At 30.0% G+C, this 16,433-nt stretch overlaps 1 protein-coding gene across 2 annotated transcripts in view; it reads right to left on the reverse strand.

The window, feature by feature from the left end:
* Positions 1 to 16,433, reverse strand: part of LOC117171258 (hemicentin-1-like) — a 109,745-nt gene that overhangs the window by 81,726 nt on the left and 11,586 nt on the right. For both annotated transcript variants that reach the window (XM_033358382.1, XM_033358381.1), the window contains exons 2-3: positions 13,847 to 13,960; positions 2,873 to 3,097 (exon numbers count right to left, since the gene is read on the reverse strand). In XM_033358382.1, coding sequence (XP_033214273.1) covers positions 2,873 to 3,097; positions 13,847 to 13,960 — 339 coding nt within the window. The remainder of the gene's footprint in view (positions 1 to 2,872; positions 3,098 to 13,846; positions 13,961 to 16,433) is intronic.

Here is a 16,433-nt window from a genome sequence, read left to right on the forward strand (position 1 = left end):
TTTTAATAACCTAAGGGAATACGTACATATTTTTAGTTTAATATAAAAATTGTTTCTAATTTTTAGGGATTTTGTCTAAAATGGCTGATGTTTCATTGTCTTAAAAAATAAAAATAAATTATTTGGAAACATAAACAAATGTATGTACTTCCTTAGTTTTTTTAACAGAGTACAAAAAATGAAAAATAAACAAAAAACTTTTTTTCAGACATTCAGGTAAAAATTAACAAAACTGAATTTTTCGTCAAATATTATATTCTGATGAAAACATTTTTGTTCTTACGTTTTATCGGCGTTAGGTTTTTTTAATTCTATATACATTCTCCCAACAAAAATTAAAATTCTTTTTGCATGAACCAAAAATTTAAAGAAACGGACAAGAAATTTTTCAATGTTATTACAAATGAATCTAACTATTTTCAGTTCTTTCGGCCCACCCTATCTCATAAAGTTGTGTATGTCGTGAGAATTTAAAGTAGATGTTCCTCTGAAGTAGTTTAGTTTTTTTGTTGGGTAATTAATTGTTGTCAGAAACAGGAACTTCCTGTTTCCATTCGAACAAATACCGACACGAAAACGACGAGCTAGAATGGGTACTAAGGGTCACCGCCAGATTGCACCTAAATTCATTGTAAAGCTTAAAAAGCCAATAACATTTATATATTGCATGGATAATAATAATAAATAATGCACATTTTTCTTTTTACAACAAAGGGCTAATGGAAATGACGGGAAAAGCTTTTTTGACTAATATCATTCCTCCTTGTTCAAATTCTATAAAAACATAATTGACCAATACTGCTAGGTACAAAGAGATGATTTTTTCAAATAATTAGCGTCATCAATCGGGCGCTGAAGGGAAAAACATACTTCAGGTTTATTTGTTTTTGTCGTTTTATAAATATAATTTTCCTCCGATTTTCGAGAAAATTCACAGAGTGAATTTTTGTTGATTCATTTGTTTAGTTGAATACTCAACTAAGCAGATGAATCTTCAACAAAACAAGTGAATTCTTAGCAAAATAGTTTAACTTTTTGCCTAGTGGTTGAATTTTTAACAAAAAAATGAATTCTGTACAAGAAATATAATAATTTATATTTGGAGTAGAAGATATTTTAATTTTAAGCCAAAAAGAGTTAATTTATTAAAAAGATGAAATTTCTACTAAAAGAGATGAATTTCTAAACAAAATAGACGAATTTTCCCAAAAAAATGGTTGAATTTTTAACCAAAAAAGTTTTCTCAGTCATAAAAGAATAAAAATGTAGACGAATTATAATTTGAAGAAACAAATTTAAAAAAAAATATATTTAGGAATTTTAAACGCTTGGAAAACATTTAAAATCCTTTAAACTGACTTAATTATTCTTAAAATTGTTCTAAAATATTTTGGATTTGTTTTTGACAATTTTAGAATTATTTCTTAACATTCTAAAATCTTTTTAAACATTCTGATAAAATAAATAAAAAAAATAAAAAATGATCTTTAATTTTCCCAGAAATCTTACCATAACACTAATTGTAAGGATATATTCAACATTAAACAAGATTTTGTATATTTTTTCGAAAATCTCATGTTATAATCTACTAACTAAAATTAAACATATTCTTTTATAATTATAAGATTATTATTCAAAATCGTTCACATTTGATCAAAAAATAATTTCAAATTACTTTAGGCTACAACAAGATTATTTTTTAAATAATATATAACAAATAAACAAGATAAATTTTTCAAAAAAATTTCTTTTAATTTTTTATAGATATTTTGGCTAATTTTCTGTTTAAATGACTATTTTTATATTTTGCGTACTTATTATTTTATCTTTTTTGTTTATTATATAATAAAATTATTATTTTTCATAGGTATTTTTTCATTTTTCGAAATGTTTCGGAATGGTACCTAACAATCTTATGCTTGATCATAATACTAATTGTAAGCGAACAAAGAAAAATCAAACATTTATTTTTTGATTATAATAATATCATTCAAACTCATTCCAATAGTATTAAACCAAAATCAAAATTTACTATAAACTGCAAAAAGATAATATGAAAATATAATAAACAAAGAAGATGAATTTTTCAAAATGATTTATTTGGCTATTTTTTAATTAATATTTCTGTAAATTTTCTGTTCAATTTCCTATTTTTACATATCTTTTACTTGAATGTTAAAGCTTAAAACTATGTAGATTTCAGAAGCTAAAGTATTATTTTCTCTTTTTTAAAATTATAGATTAAAATAAAAAATACTTTTATAGGTATTTTGACATTTTTCTATATGTTTCTGAATGATACCTAGCAACATAATGCTTTATCATAATACTTATTGTAAGGATACATTCAACCCTAAAAAAATAATAATTTTTTTGTTTCGAAAATCTTAGGTTATAGCACACCAACTAAAATTAAACATTTTTTCACAAGTAATATTATTTCAGTTAGTTTAAATTGTATTAAAACAGCAATGAAAAGCATGTTTTTACTTGAAAGTTAGAGTTTAAAACTATCGAGATTTCAGAAGCTCTAGTGTTATTTTTTCTTTTTTCTTTATTACAGATTAAAATAATTATTATTTGTATAGGTTTCTTTACATTTTTTATATCATTCGTAATGACGCCTTACAACCTCATGTTTTATTATAATACTAATTGTAAGGATGTATTACAGATGACATTTTAAGGGAACTTTTCAATTTTGATATCCACCTTTAAAGCGTTTCAAATTATAACTTTAACTCCCGTGAGGTTTGGAACACCCTCTTTAATAAAGTACTGGGAACATTGACAAAAAACTCGCTTATAAACTGAAATCGATTTTCCGTTGTATATAGTTTTTTATTGAGTTCAACTATTTTATGAAACTTACACATCACTTCGATGGCGTGTATTTGAATAACGCTTCCCCAGGGAGCAGGGCGCGAAGCGTTGCACTTGTATTCGCCAGTATCTTTCTGTTGAACGCGATATACCTCCAGGCTTCCATTACTCCATAATCTTATTCGTTCAGGTGGCACGACATTTGTGTCATCACTATCAACAAGCAATAATCCATCTCGCCACCACATCACTCTTAAAGATGTTTCAGAATTCTCTGTGGAAAAATTCAATTTTTAATTTCATAGACAGTATTCTTCCAAAATTACAAATCAATTAAAATTAAGGGGTTTTGCCTGAATTGCGTAAAAAGTATTTTGACATGGTTAAATCACCCACAAAAAAGATTTTTCAGTGAATGAAGAAAAAAAATTTCATATAGAATGTTGAATTTTCAAACCAAAAACACGAGCTTCCCATAAAACATTTGAATTTGCCTCCAAATAATTTTATTTTCAACGAAAAAGATCAGTTTTTCAACAAGAAGATTAATTTTCTACTGAAAAGAGGAATTATCAACAAATTATAGTTTCAACCAAAAAGTTGAAGTTTTAAACTAAAAAAATCCATTTTTAATTAAAAACACTACAGTTGAATTTTCAGTAAAGAAAAATGTAATAAAAGGATAGAAATTTTCTACAAAACAGTTGCATTTTTTGTCAAAATTTTGAGTTTTCAACCTAAAGAAAGAGTTTTCTACAGAAAGTGAAATCTTATATCACAAAGATCAAATTTTAACCAAAAAGAATAATTGACTATTATAAAAGAGGAATTCTCCACAAAACACGTTTTTAATCAAATGGTTGAATTTTTAACAAATAAGATTTTCGACCTGAAAACATGAATTTTTATCATATCATTTCCTAAAGATATTCTAATTAAAATGGATTATTTTTATATTAAATCAAAAAAATTTCCAATTTGAAATAAGTTCAAGTGATAAAAATCCAATTAGGTTTTCAACAATGATTTCGAAATTTTCGAAACTTATCGTTAAACCATGGTCTTTTTTTAGATAGGATTTATAAAATAGAAAAAAATACTGATTGCTTGTTGTAACTAATTTTGTGAAAAGGCAGTGAATACAACTATTAGAAAAAAGTAGTTTAGGTTAAAATTCTTTTTTTTACAATATTTATTTCGATTTCAGCCTGATAACTTTTTTGAACTGAGCTGTTGAGAAATTACTGGCTAGTTATAATTCTTATTAAATTCTAATTTCGTATTAATCAATTTTATTTTATTGAGAGATTTTTCAAAACTTAGTAATTTTTTTAAATAAAGACCAACACAATAGAGTTATGCAAAATTTTTTTAAAGGAATAACATCAGATATTTATCATTTATGATTTCATAAGAATTGATTGTACCTGAAACAAAATCTAAAACTTATAAATCCGAATAAAATTTTTTGAATAAATAATTTTAACCTCAAATATTTTTTTCTGAAGTCTTCTTATAGATATAAAGGTTTGATGAAATAAGATTGAGCCTAAGTAGGGTACATTTTTATTAAAAATGACTGAGATTTAAAAAAAATTTGGCTTTTCTAGAAAAATGGTAAAAAATGTAACAATACTAGCGTGATAGCATCAAGATAGAAGAACATTCTAACTGGCATTTTCTCATAATCAATATATTGTTTCATAAATAAAATGAAGATACCTACTTTTTAGGTTTGGTACAAATCAAACTACCAAATGTTAGAACATTTTGTTTACATAAAAAAAAACTTTTAATATTTAGTATAGTGCGTTCATCATATGCAGTAAAAATTTGATTATAGTTTAGCTCTTACTCTTCTTTATTCATAATGTGTCCCCTAAGGGTTTACATGACTTCCATTCCTTACAATCTTTCCGTTTATATATACATATATTTTTACAGTCTTATCCTTTCTATCTATACAATTATTTACAACTATTTACATACAGTCTTACATCTAGTTCCTTATCTCTATTTCCTGCGATAGCGTAATTTAGGACTTATTAGCAAACTAGTGAGCGCGAGAACGAACGCGAGAGTGCAAGCGAGATAGAGAGAGAGAGAGAGAGAGAGCATGAGAACACAAACGCATCTTAGTCTACTTAACTTTTACTTTACCATTACTTACAATTTTTACGCTTCTCATCTAAGCGACTTCCATTTCCTTTTTCTTTCACTTTTTTATACCTCCATTTACCTTTTTTCACGTGCATTCTTTCATTCTCTCTCATTGGCTCCTCTAGCATCCTCCAACTCCTTCATCCATTCTTCTCCTAATTCATCTGCTCCTAGAATCTTAACCACATTTTCTTGCCAGCCTCCTTTATCATCGTTTCCTCTCCTACATCCTTCCCAAACATGCGCCCATGTTTCCTCCTCCCATTCACATATTCTACACTTTATGTTCTCTTCTTTTTCCCAGTACATCCCCTCACTTAACTCGTTTCCCAATCTAAATCTTGCTATTCTGGTCCACCTTCTCTCTCCTCATCCCCTTTCTAAATACTTTGGCACCCCTTCCTTTTTTATCATTTTATACCATTTATTGTATTATGATTCCTCAATCGCCTCCTCATTTTTCTATTAATTGTCTTTCCCTCCCCCTTTTTTCCAATTCTTCATAGTTAACTCCAGTCCCGTCTTCTATTTCTTTATCATTAAAGAACTCCCTCCTTTCTTCTTCCCATCTGGTTAATTCGATCACCCTCCCTCCCCTCTATTCTACCTTCATCAAACACTTTCTCGCCAACTACCCTCCCTTCCCCTCCCTCAGCTTCGCCTCAAATTCCCATGCCCTCTTTCCCGCTCTAATACTTAACTTATCCCTTTGCGCTTCTTCTCTCACCATATACCTTTCTTGTAAAATCTCAATATCTTTCCTTTCTTTCCATCCCCATATCTCTGCTCCATAACCTAATACCGACCATACCAGCGTATCAAATAACCACATTCTCCTTCTCCAATTTTGTTTTAACCTTCTTTTTCCTATTTCCCATATCTGTTTCATTACCCCTGCTGCCCTTTTTATCCTTTCTCTTATATGAGCTGTATGATCTCCATTCGTTTGCAAGATATATCCTAAATATTTATATTCTTTGACTTCTTCTAACTTTATTCCTTTCCATCTCCCTGCCCATTCTTTCTTCCTCCCCCCTCCTTTTCTAAACATCATTATCTTTGTCTTTTCTACATTTACATTCAGCTTTTTCACATATAAGTATTTCTCTAAATCTGTAATTAATCCCGCCATCGCTTCTTCATCCTCTGTCATCAAGACTATGTCGTCTGCGTATGCCAGTGTATATATCTTTTCCTTCCCTATCCTAACTCCTCCCCAACCCTTTCTCCTCATTTCTTCTTCCAAGTCTGATATTAATAAATTAAATAAACGTGGGCTCAGAGGACACCCTTGTCTTGCACCTCTCGCCAACCAGAAACTATCTCCTACTTGCTCCCCTACCTTTACCCTGCTTTTTGTCTCTCTAAAAATTTCTGATACTCTCTTTATTAATCCCTCTCTTATCTCCTTTTTTATCACAACCTTTTCTATTTCTTCTCGGTCTAATGAGTCAAATGCCGCCTTTAAGTCCACGAACATTGCTATCATTGCCCCTTTTTCCCTTTTAATTCTCTTATTTACTAGATAGTTCAGAACATATATGTTGTCCATTACTCCCATTCCTTTTCTAAACCCTGTCTGATTCGGTGACTGGATCTTTTTTTCTTCAGCTTCTATCTTCAATCTCTCCGACAAAATAGTCACATACACTTTATACAGTCTTGGCATCAACGTCATCCCCCTATAATCTTTAACCTCCTCTCCCCTGCCTTTCTTTACTATTTATATAACTACTCCTTTTTTCCACAACTATGGCCACCCCTCTCCTCTCCATACGGGACCCGTTCATTTTTCGGAACGGTAAAAGTTAAGAAACGTAAAATTTTAGAATGGGTTATAATACAGAATGGTAAAACCTAGGAATAGCAAAAACTCGGAAAGAGCAATAAGTCGGAAATCCAAAACACTGAAAGGTATTACTTCGGAAACCAAAGAAGCGGAATGGGTAAAAATTCAGAAGCGTTAAAATTAGGAGCGTGAAAATTAGGAATATGTGAATATACGGAGAGGACAAATTCAGAAAGTAGAAAAATTCGGAATTGTTAATAAATATACCTCTTAGCAGGTGTATAATTGCTTATATATGGTGGCAAACAAATGTTTATCACAGTGAATTTAAATATCATATCATAATAAATTTATGTTGTACGTTGAAAATTGTTTTTAAATTATGTAATGATAAAAAATAATTATTTTTTCGTGACAAATTTAAAATGGCGGATAACATAAATTTATTATGATATGCTATTAACATTTACTGTGATAAATATTTGTATGCTACCATGAATAAAAAATTATAGACCTGCTAATAGCAACATTTATTTACTATTCCGAATTTTTCTACTTTCCGAATTTTCCCTCTCCGTATATTTACTTATTCCTAATTGTTCACTGTCCTAATTTTAACGTTTCCGAATTTTTACTCATTCCGCTTCTTTGGTTTCCGAATAAACACTATTCAGAGTTTTGGAGTTCAGATTTATTCCTTTTTCCGAATTTTTGGTATTCCTAACTTTTATCATTATGTATTATAATCCATTCTGAAATTTTACCTTTCTTAAATTTTATCCGTTCCGAAAAATGAACGGGTTCCCTCCATACTCTATTACACATTATCCATGCCCATTCCTTTAGTTCCTCCCCTCCATATTTCCTTGCTTCATTTGGAATCTCATCTATACCAGGTGCCTTTCCATCCTTCATTATTCCTAAAACTTTAACTATTTCTTCCCTTAAAATGTCCTCTCTCTCATCTCTTTCTCTACCATATTTTCCTCCCTTTACAACTATTTTCTCTACTCCTCCTAGCAAATCCAAAAAAATATTTCTTCCATTCTATCATTTCAATATCTTGGTTTACTATTTTTCTTCTTTTTTTCTCTATTTACTACATTCCACACCTCTTTTTCCGTCCTAGCCTTCTCCGCCTTTCTCTCAAACCTTTTATTCTCTTCCTCTTTCTTTTAATAAAAAAAGTCAGTATACTCTTGCTATTTTCCTATATTCTTCCCTATTACTTTTTTCTTTTTTACACTTTTTTAATTCCTTTCTGACCTCCTTTTTTTCTCTTTGCAGTCCTCATCCCACCCACTTCTATTCCCCCCATTTACTAACTTCATTTTTGTTTGTGCACTCTATCCTATTTTTATTTCTCCTATCATTTTTCCCATCTCCTCTTCCACATTTCCCTCTCCCGTTTTGATATTTCTTATTTTTCTCTAAACTGTTCCTTTTATTCCCTTGACCAATCCCTTTTTCCTACACTTTTTATATTTGCTCCCCTTTTACTCTTATTGCTATTGCTTTTTTGTCCCTTGAATGCCAATATTAAGGGAAAGTGATCCGAATCAATATATTATCCTACCTCTAGTTTCTTAACCTTCTCTCTTACCTCATCATCCACTATCACATAATCAATTACCGTTCTCCTTTCACTTCTTGAGCGTGTATATTCTCCTTTTCCATTCCCTTCTATATTTCCGTTTAAGATATACCATCCGAACTCTTCCAAGCTCTTCAACAACTTTTTTCCCTCCCCGTTTAGTACCTTATCTTTGAATTTTCTTCCTCTCTCTTCTATCCATTCTCTTCCTCCCCTGTCTCCAGTTCTCGCATTGAAATCCCCACCTATTATCATCCTAATATCTTCTTTATTTTCTTCAATCATTTCTTTAATCTCCTTTGCTTTCTCCTGCATATCATCGTTCACATGAATCCCCACTACCTTCTACTTATCTCCTCCTATCATTGCTTCTTCTACTATTACACCTTCTTTTTGTTTATTCCTGTCTTTCTTATCTTTCCCTGTTATACATTCATTCCTTACTCCCATCACCATTCTTCCCATTGCTCTGCCCTTTTTATTCTTCCTCTTTGCATTTTGCACTTGCTATTTGTAACCTCTTGGTAACCTTCCCCTTACTCTTTCCCATCCCTTTTCATCTACCCACGTCTCCATCATTATGACTAAATCCCATTGTGTCAAATTTCTCATAAACTCCCTATCCTTTCTCTCCAATCCTGCTATATTCCAGTAACAAATCTTCCATTCTTCCCTACTTTCGTTTCTCATCTTTTTTCCTTCTTACTGTTTCTTATTTTTCTATCTCACGTTCCTTCCTCTTCTAGTTTCCCTGCACCTCATTTCTTATTATCTGTTCCCTTTCTTCATCCCAATCCCACCATACTCTATCTATCTGAATTCTCCCATACTTAACCCTGTTCTCTTTCCCTTTTATCTTTCCTCTTCCGCTGTTTTCTCTACCTTAGCATTAATCCTTTTTAGTATTTCGACCACCCCTTCCTTCAGCTCCTTCCCCTTTAATCTTACACCCTTTATCACTATGTTTAATTTTCCTTCTTCCCTCTCTTTCCTTTTTATTTTTTGTTCTATTTTTCTCACCCTTTCCATCTCCTTATTCCCAGTCACGCCCCCACCACAATCCCCGTTCGAGCTTTCTCCCTTTGTATTATTAACTTCTTCTTGCCTCTCTAGTTTTTGCTCCAATGACTGCATCCTCTTTTTTAACTTTTCCCTGATTTCTTCCCATTTTTTCATTTCTTTCTTAACTTCAGCCATTTTCCGCCTAATTTCCTTCTTTAATTGTTTTCCCCTTTTCTCCTGCTTCTCTTCATAAATCCCCATTACCTCTATCATCACTTCTTGAATTTCCTTTAGTCTTTCCTCTTTCATCGACACTTCACTTTCATCTCCGCTACCGTCAGCACCCTTACTATCATCGCTCTTCCCTACCAAACTATCCTTTTGCGGCGGCGATCTCAACATTTTTTGATATTTTACGCTCGCCCCGATATCTTCCTTCTCTTCACTACTTTCTCTTTCCCCTCTCTTCCTTTTGATAAATGCTTCTATTGACCCTACGCTTTTTGTTCTTAATCTTTCGTTTTCTATAGTTTTTTTATACTTCCCCCTTGCCTTCCTTTCCTTTATCTCTTCTTTCGGCGTACTGAACACTTCCTGCTCTAACTCTGTTTTATCCGCGGAGATACTCGCTCCGCTAGCCATGAATCAAATTCAAACTTTCCCGCCTTCTATACGTCCCTGCCTCTATCTACCGTAGCTGTCTGGTACCTGTCTCACCTTTCTTTGTCGCTACCCAACCCTGCTACTACCAATCCGTCAACACAGGCCTTCCACCCTGTCACAAACCTTCAAACAAACTTCCACACACATCTGTCTCAATCCTCCAAAACATCTACCTCCCCTTTGCAATCTCACAATCCCTCAATTAATCTCTCACATCCACACCCTTCTACACACTTCTAAAATTCACTCACCTCAAATTTCACCACAATATCAGAAAAACTCAGCATCAACAGTTCCCACTAATTTACACTTTCATGCCGGAAACGGAAGTCCCCGTTTAGCTCTTACTCATGATTTTAATGCAAAATACGTGTTTTAATTTATTATTTGTTCTTTTTCAATACACACATTAAATTTTAGATTTTCACTAATGCTATCTAAAAAATGAATGCTATATAACAGAAAAGATTACGAATTTCTGCACCATCAATTTTGTGAATAAAAATTTCCAAATGAGCTAGTAATTCTATTTCATAAAAAAACCGTCTGGATGAAAATATTTGTGGGAAAATTTTTAATTATTTACATTTTTTAAAAGATTAATTTTTAGTTTTGAAGCTTTTAAAATTAGTGAATTTTAAAATTTCTTTAGGATTTAACATGTTTTACGAAAAATTAATAATTGAAATCTTGAGAAGATTTAACATAATTTTAAACAAAATGCAGATTTTCGTTGTTAAAAAAAATTCAGAAGCAAGGGTTTTGAAGAAGGAATTAATAATTTTTTCAGGAAAAATAAAGTTCACACTTTAAAAAAAACAATAGGGCCTTTAAATATACATAAAAATAAAGAGAAACATTTACCGTATGAAATACGTAACGTATAGATAGGTGATAGATATATTTCTCCATACTTCAAATATTTCCTTGTTGCTGACATAATCATACAGTCAATCACATTTGTCGTATGTAGTAGATCGATCAATCATGCATAATCAAATTTCAATTTCTGCTCCGTATGTACATTGAAAATATCTAAATCAGGCATATTCTAGTTCTTTCCATATAAAGATTAAATTTGATATTTAGTTGACGATTATGTATTACCAAAATAACTAAAATCAGAATATTACATTTTTGGGGAAAAGTTAGGGGCCATACATTAATTATTAGGTCTAAAGAAATGTAAAAAATTAAGATTTTGATAAATATTTTGTAAGTAAAAATATTTGGAAAAAAACTTAACATTGACGGGGTTTCCAAAATACTTTGTTACGAATTGTTACATGAGAAAGGGAGGGGTAAAAAATGGGCATAAAATGTATTCCGTACTTTAAGGATGGCCCATTAAAAAAATCAGTTTTCCTCTTGTCCGATAAATTAATACCAAAAGTTTGATAATTTTATCATCGTTATTAGCGTTTCGTGATTTTTCCAAGAAGAGGAAGTGAGGGGAACTCGGAACTGACAACTCACAACTCGCAATTAAGAACTCACAACTCGCAATTAAGAACTCACAACTCAAAGCTAACAATTAAAAACTCACAAGGGTATGGAAAGATGTTAACGAGAAGTAGTTTGAAGTGATGGGAGGGGAAGTAGGGGAATGAAGAAGAAGTAGGAGTGGGAAAGTATTAGAAGGAAAGGTTTAAACGAAGTATTTAATATCCTAATAGGCTACGAAACTCTTTTTTATAGGCGCAAAGCGTCTAGTTTCACAGAATTTTAATTCTTTTCTTTTGATATATTGAAGATATTTTTGGAATATAATTATTTTCTGAAGAGAATCGCTCAATAATCTCAAGTTCGCATTTAGTGTACATAGTTTGAATGCCTTCCACGTTACTTATTTTATGTTTTGGGGCTTAATTGAAGCCTCGTATAGCTACAAGCTTTCACGATCTCTGCTGAAAGCTTTCAGTGTCCTGCCTTAATCACTTCTTTCAGCACTAGTTAAGGTCCTTTTCAAGTCAGAATACGTATGTTATTTTATATATGTAAAAGTAAATGTAAGTCTGACCTCTGAAGAGAGTTTTGGAATGAAAAATGTTTCAAATATAGAATTTATGTTTAAGCTAATTACGCGAAGCATAAAACCCCCAAGGTGACGTCAAAATACGAACACCCCTCCACCCTGAAAGGTCTAATTAAAAAAAAATTATTTAATAAAAGATTAAAATAAATTTAAAACTATGCATTGCACTTTCAGCAAAATTGTCGAATATTTAACCTAAGAATACGAATTTTTTAGAAGACAGATAAATTTTCAACGATGAACTTTTCTTCTACAACAAAAAATTTTTTTTAATAAAAAAAGAATGAATTTTCAATTAAAAAAGACGCATTTTCAACGCGAAAGTTTAATTTTTAAACAAAAAGAAGAATTTACACAAATATTAGTTTAATTTTCAATTTTCCAAAAATTTCAATAAAACAGTTGAATTTTCATCTAAGGTGATGACTCTTCATAAAAAATGAATTCTTGTTGAATTTAACTATAAAGGTGCATTCTCAATGAAAAAGGAAATATTAAAATCTTCAAACAAAATAGATTAATTTTGAACCAAACAGCTAGTTTCAGAAGTTTTAGTAGGTTTTTTTTTCAATGTAGACATTGAAAAAAAAATCGACTGAAAGAAGTTAATTTTCTTAAAAAAAAAAGAAATGAATTTTTAGATAAATAATTAAATTTAAAACCAGGAAAGATTTTTCAGTTAAGAAATAAATAAAAAATTAATTAATTAATTTTCAACTAAATAGTTGAATTTCCTACGAAAAAAATATAATTTTTAACCAAAAAAGAGGGATTTTTGACAAAAAAACTGAAATTTAAACCCAAAAGACGAATTCTCTACAAAATAGTTTAATTTTCATTCCAAAAATATGAAATTTCAACAGAAAAGTTAATTTTTAATTTAACTTAATTCATAGACAAAAAATTCATTAAAAAAAATACGAATTTTCAACCAAATAGTTCAATTTTTAACCAAAAAGGTGGGTTTTGAACTAATAAAATGGATTTTTAGCAAGGAATTTCAATGCTTAACCAAATTGAATTTTCAATCAAGAAGGTTAATGTTCAAAAAATAAATACGAATTTCGAACCCAGTGCATACATTTTCTATCAAATTTTCAAATAAATATGAACAATTTTCAATAAATAATAGAATAATGAAAGTTAAAGCTTAAAAAATTAATTTCTAACAAAAAAAGGATTTTAAACAAAATAGTGAAATTTTCAACCAAAGAGATGGATATTCAACAGATTGAGTGCATTTTTAACAAATTTTTTCATCTTTCGTCAACCCAGAAGTTGAATTTTTAATAAATAAGACTAGTTTTCTACCAATAAATACGAATTTAAAACAAAATACATACATTTTTTACCAAATTGTTTAATTTTAAAATAAATACTATAATTTTTCAACTAATAATGGAATGGTTAACCTTACGGTTAGAAAAATTAATTAAAAAAAAGCATTTGCAAGCAAAGATTTTAGCGTTCAAATAAACTGTTGAATTTTGAATCATGAATATTAATTTTCGACCAAAAAATACGAAGTCACAACAAAACATACACATTTTTAACCAAATTGTTGAATCTGGAACTAAATACGAGCAATTTTTAACCAAAGAAGAAAACAATATAGGCATAGTTAGGCATTAAATATGAAATTATTCATATATAATTTTAATTACTTAGGCTAATGATTCGAGAAAACTTTGAAAAAATGTCATTAAAAAAGTCATTAAATTGGATTAAGTTAAAAACTGCGAAACAGAAGGAAATTTATTTGGAGAGATGTAATAATTACCATATAGTTGGCCATCTGGACTGCAGGATGGCAAAACCACTGTATCATTTTCATATGTTTTCACTGTTGTCGCAGGGCTCTTATGACACTGGTTCAGTGTCATGATATGTGTACCTGAAAAGATGTTGAGCATTCACTTAAAAAAATTAAATTTCAATAAAAAAAACTAATTTGTTATTTTAATATTAATTTGACGAATTATAAAATTTGTAATACTATATTCTAGTATACTTTAGTGTGTTTGTGTTTAGACTTTAGAGGAATGAAATATATGAGTTCAGTTACCTCTTAACGCGATACTTGTGGTAACTTGAGGTGAACCAATATAAAAATAAAAAACAAAATAAAAAAACTTTCTTCCGTGCACTCTTTTCTCCGCTGCGTGAGAAACTATCTTTCTGATCTAATCCATTTCAAATCAGTCAGGTCTAAGATATTCTTTGGCCAGGTTCTAATTTTCAAGTCGCAGAATCTCTCAGCGACGTTGTTCCAGCATATGGGGCAAAATAACCAAAGATGGGGTTTTCGAACCTTTTTCATTTATTTATTCTAATTTTAAAAACAGGAAAAGAAGATAATGTGGAAAATATGAATTTTTTATTTTTTACAATAGTTAAAAAAATTTTCAGTGAATATAAGGGAGGCTTCCTCTCAATTTCAGGCAGCTAAATAATTTTCAAATTCAACGAATTTAAGGAACTTAAATAGTTTAATAAATTCAAAGGATAATTTAAAAGATAATTTAAAAGATTGAAGGAATTTAAGAAATGCAAGCAATTTATGAAATATAAGGAATTCAAGGAATCCAAAGAATGCGCAGAATTCATGAAGTTTAAAGGGTTCAAGGAATTTCAATGACACGAGGAATTATAAGAATTAAAAGAATTGGAATAATTGAAGGAGCTATATGAATTCAAGGGATTTAAGGACTGCAACGAAATTAAGGAATTCAAAAAATTTAATAAATTCCGAGAATTCAGAGAATCCAAGCAATTCAGAGTTCAAGGAATTCATGGGATTCAAGGAATAGAAGGCATACAAGGAATTCAAGGAAATCAATAAACTCAAGAAATAAAAGGAACTCGAGCAGTTAAAGGGATTTATTCAAAGAGCTTAAGACATTCAAGACATTAAAGCTATTCAAGGAATTCAAGGAGTTATAGGAATACAAAGAGTACCAGGAATTCAAGGAATTCAATGAATTCAAGGAATACACAAAATACAAGCAATTCAAGGAACCTAAGGCACTTAAGGAATTCAAAGCAGTTAAGACATTCAAGGAACTCAAGGAGTTCAAGAAATTTGAGGAATTCAAAGAATACGAAGAATTCATGGAGTTCAAAGTATTCAAGGAATTTAAATGGATCAAAGAATTTAAATGATTCGAGGAATTACAAGAATTCAAAATATTTAATAGAATTTACAGAATTTCAATGTATCTAACAAATTTTCGTTTAATTAAAAAAATTTAAAGTATTTAAAGACAATTTAGGAGAATTCTTTCTCCTAAAAATATAATTTTAAAACTTTTTTGTAAACGATATAATATATTACAAAAGTACAAAAGGTACCTTTTCGTAACACTCTGTTCGTTATGCTGCAAAAAAGGTTATTTACCCCACCTGAAACTCACAAGATGTTTTCCTTGTGGCAGAACAAATTTCACAAGAAATTGGCAAAAAATATAAGTCTGAGTTTTTAAATTAATGTTTACTTTGAAATTATAAAAAAAAAATTCGCCATATTGTTAATTATGAAAACTTGCTGACAAACTTCGAAAGAATATGGTTAAACTAATCAGGATCCAAAAAGAAAATTGAAATTCATCTAATCATAACTTAGCCGGAAAATTTTTTATATTTGTAAAAATACGTCTCACCTAATTTCTCCTCAAAAAACCAGATATTCCGTAGCTGAGTGATGCTGTGACTTGAAGCGGAGAACCTCAATGATTCAACATGTATTCAAACTCTAATTATTATTCTAATTTATTAATTAATTTTGTTTATTTCAGTTTTTCAATAGAATATTACTGACCTTGAATGTTATTGTATCGAAAATTTTTTTATATTCTCAATATAAATTTTAAGTGAAAAATGGAATGCGATATACACATGCAAAATAAAATGATGAATTGAAAAGCTTTTGATTGAAAATTGATTTGCCACGTTGTAAAGGACATACGTAACAATGTCCCTTTGATGAAAACACACAATGATTGATTGTGAAAATTACAAAATCTAACTAATGGTGTTGATTTAAATTAATCTCGTACAATCCTCTCAATTGTCGAACTTTCTTCCTGAAAATGTCATAAATGCAATAATTGGCAAAATTTTATTTTCCTATCAATATCAGATAAAGAATATCGTAAATCAAACCGCAATATATCAATATTACTTTAGTAACTCAGTATGACAATAAATTAAAAAGTACATTTAGCTATGAATATTAAATTACAATAAATAATTATTATCTATATTAGCGCTGAAATGCTTAAACACGGTGGCGCGTGCATACCACATAGACTCTGCGAATTGATAAATTTATGTTTCGAGATGGGAGACGTCCCAGACGATTGGAAAGA

This window comes from Belonocnema kinseyi, chromosome 4 (genome assembly GCF_010883055.1).
Source record: "Belonocnema kinseyi isolate 2016_QV_RU_SX_M_011 chromosome 4, B_treatae_v1, whole genome shotgun sequence".
Lineage (NCBI taxonomy): Eukaryota > Metazoa > Arthropoda > Insecta > Hymenoptera > Cynipidae > Belonocnema > Belonocnema kinseyi.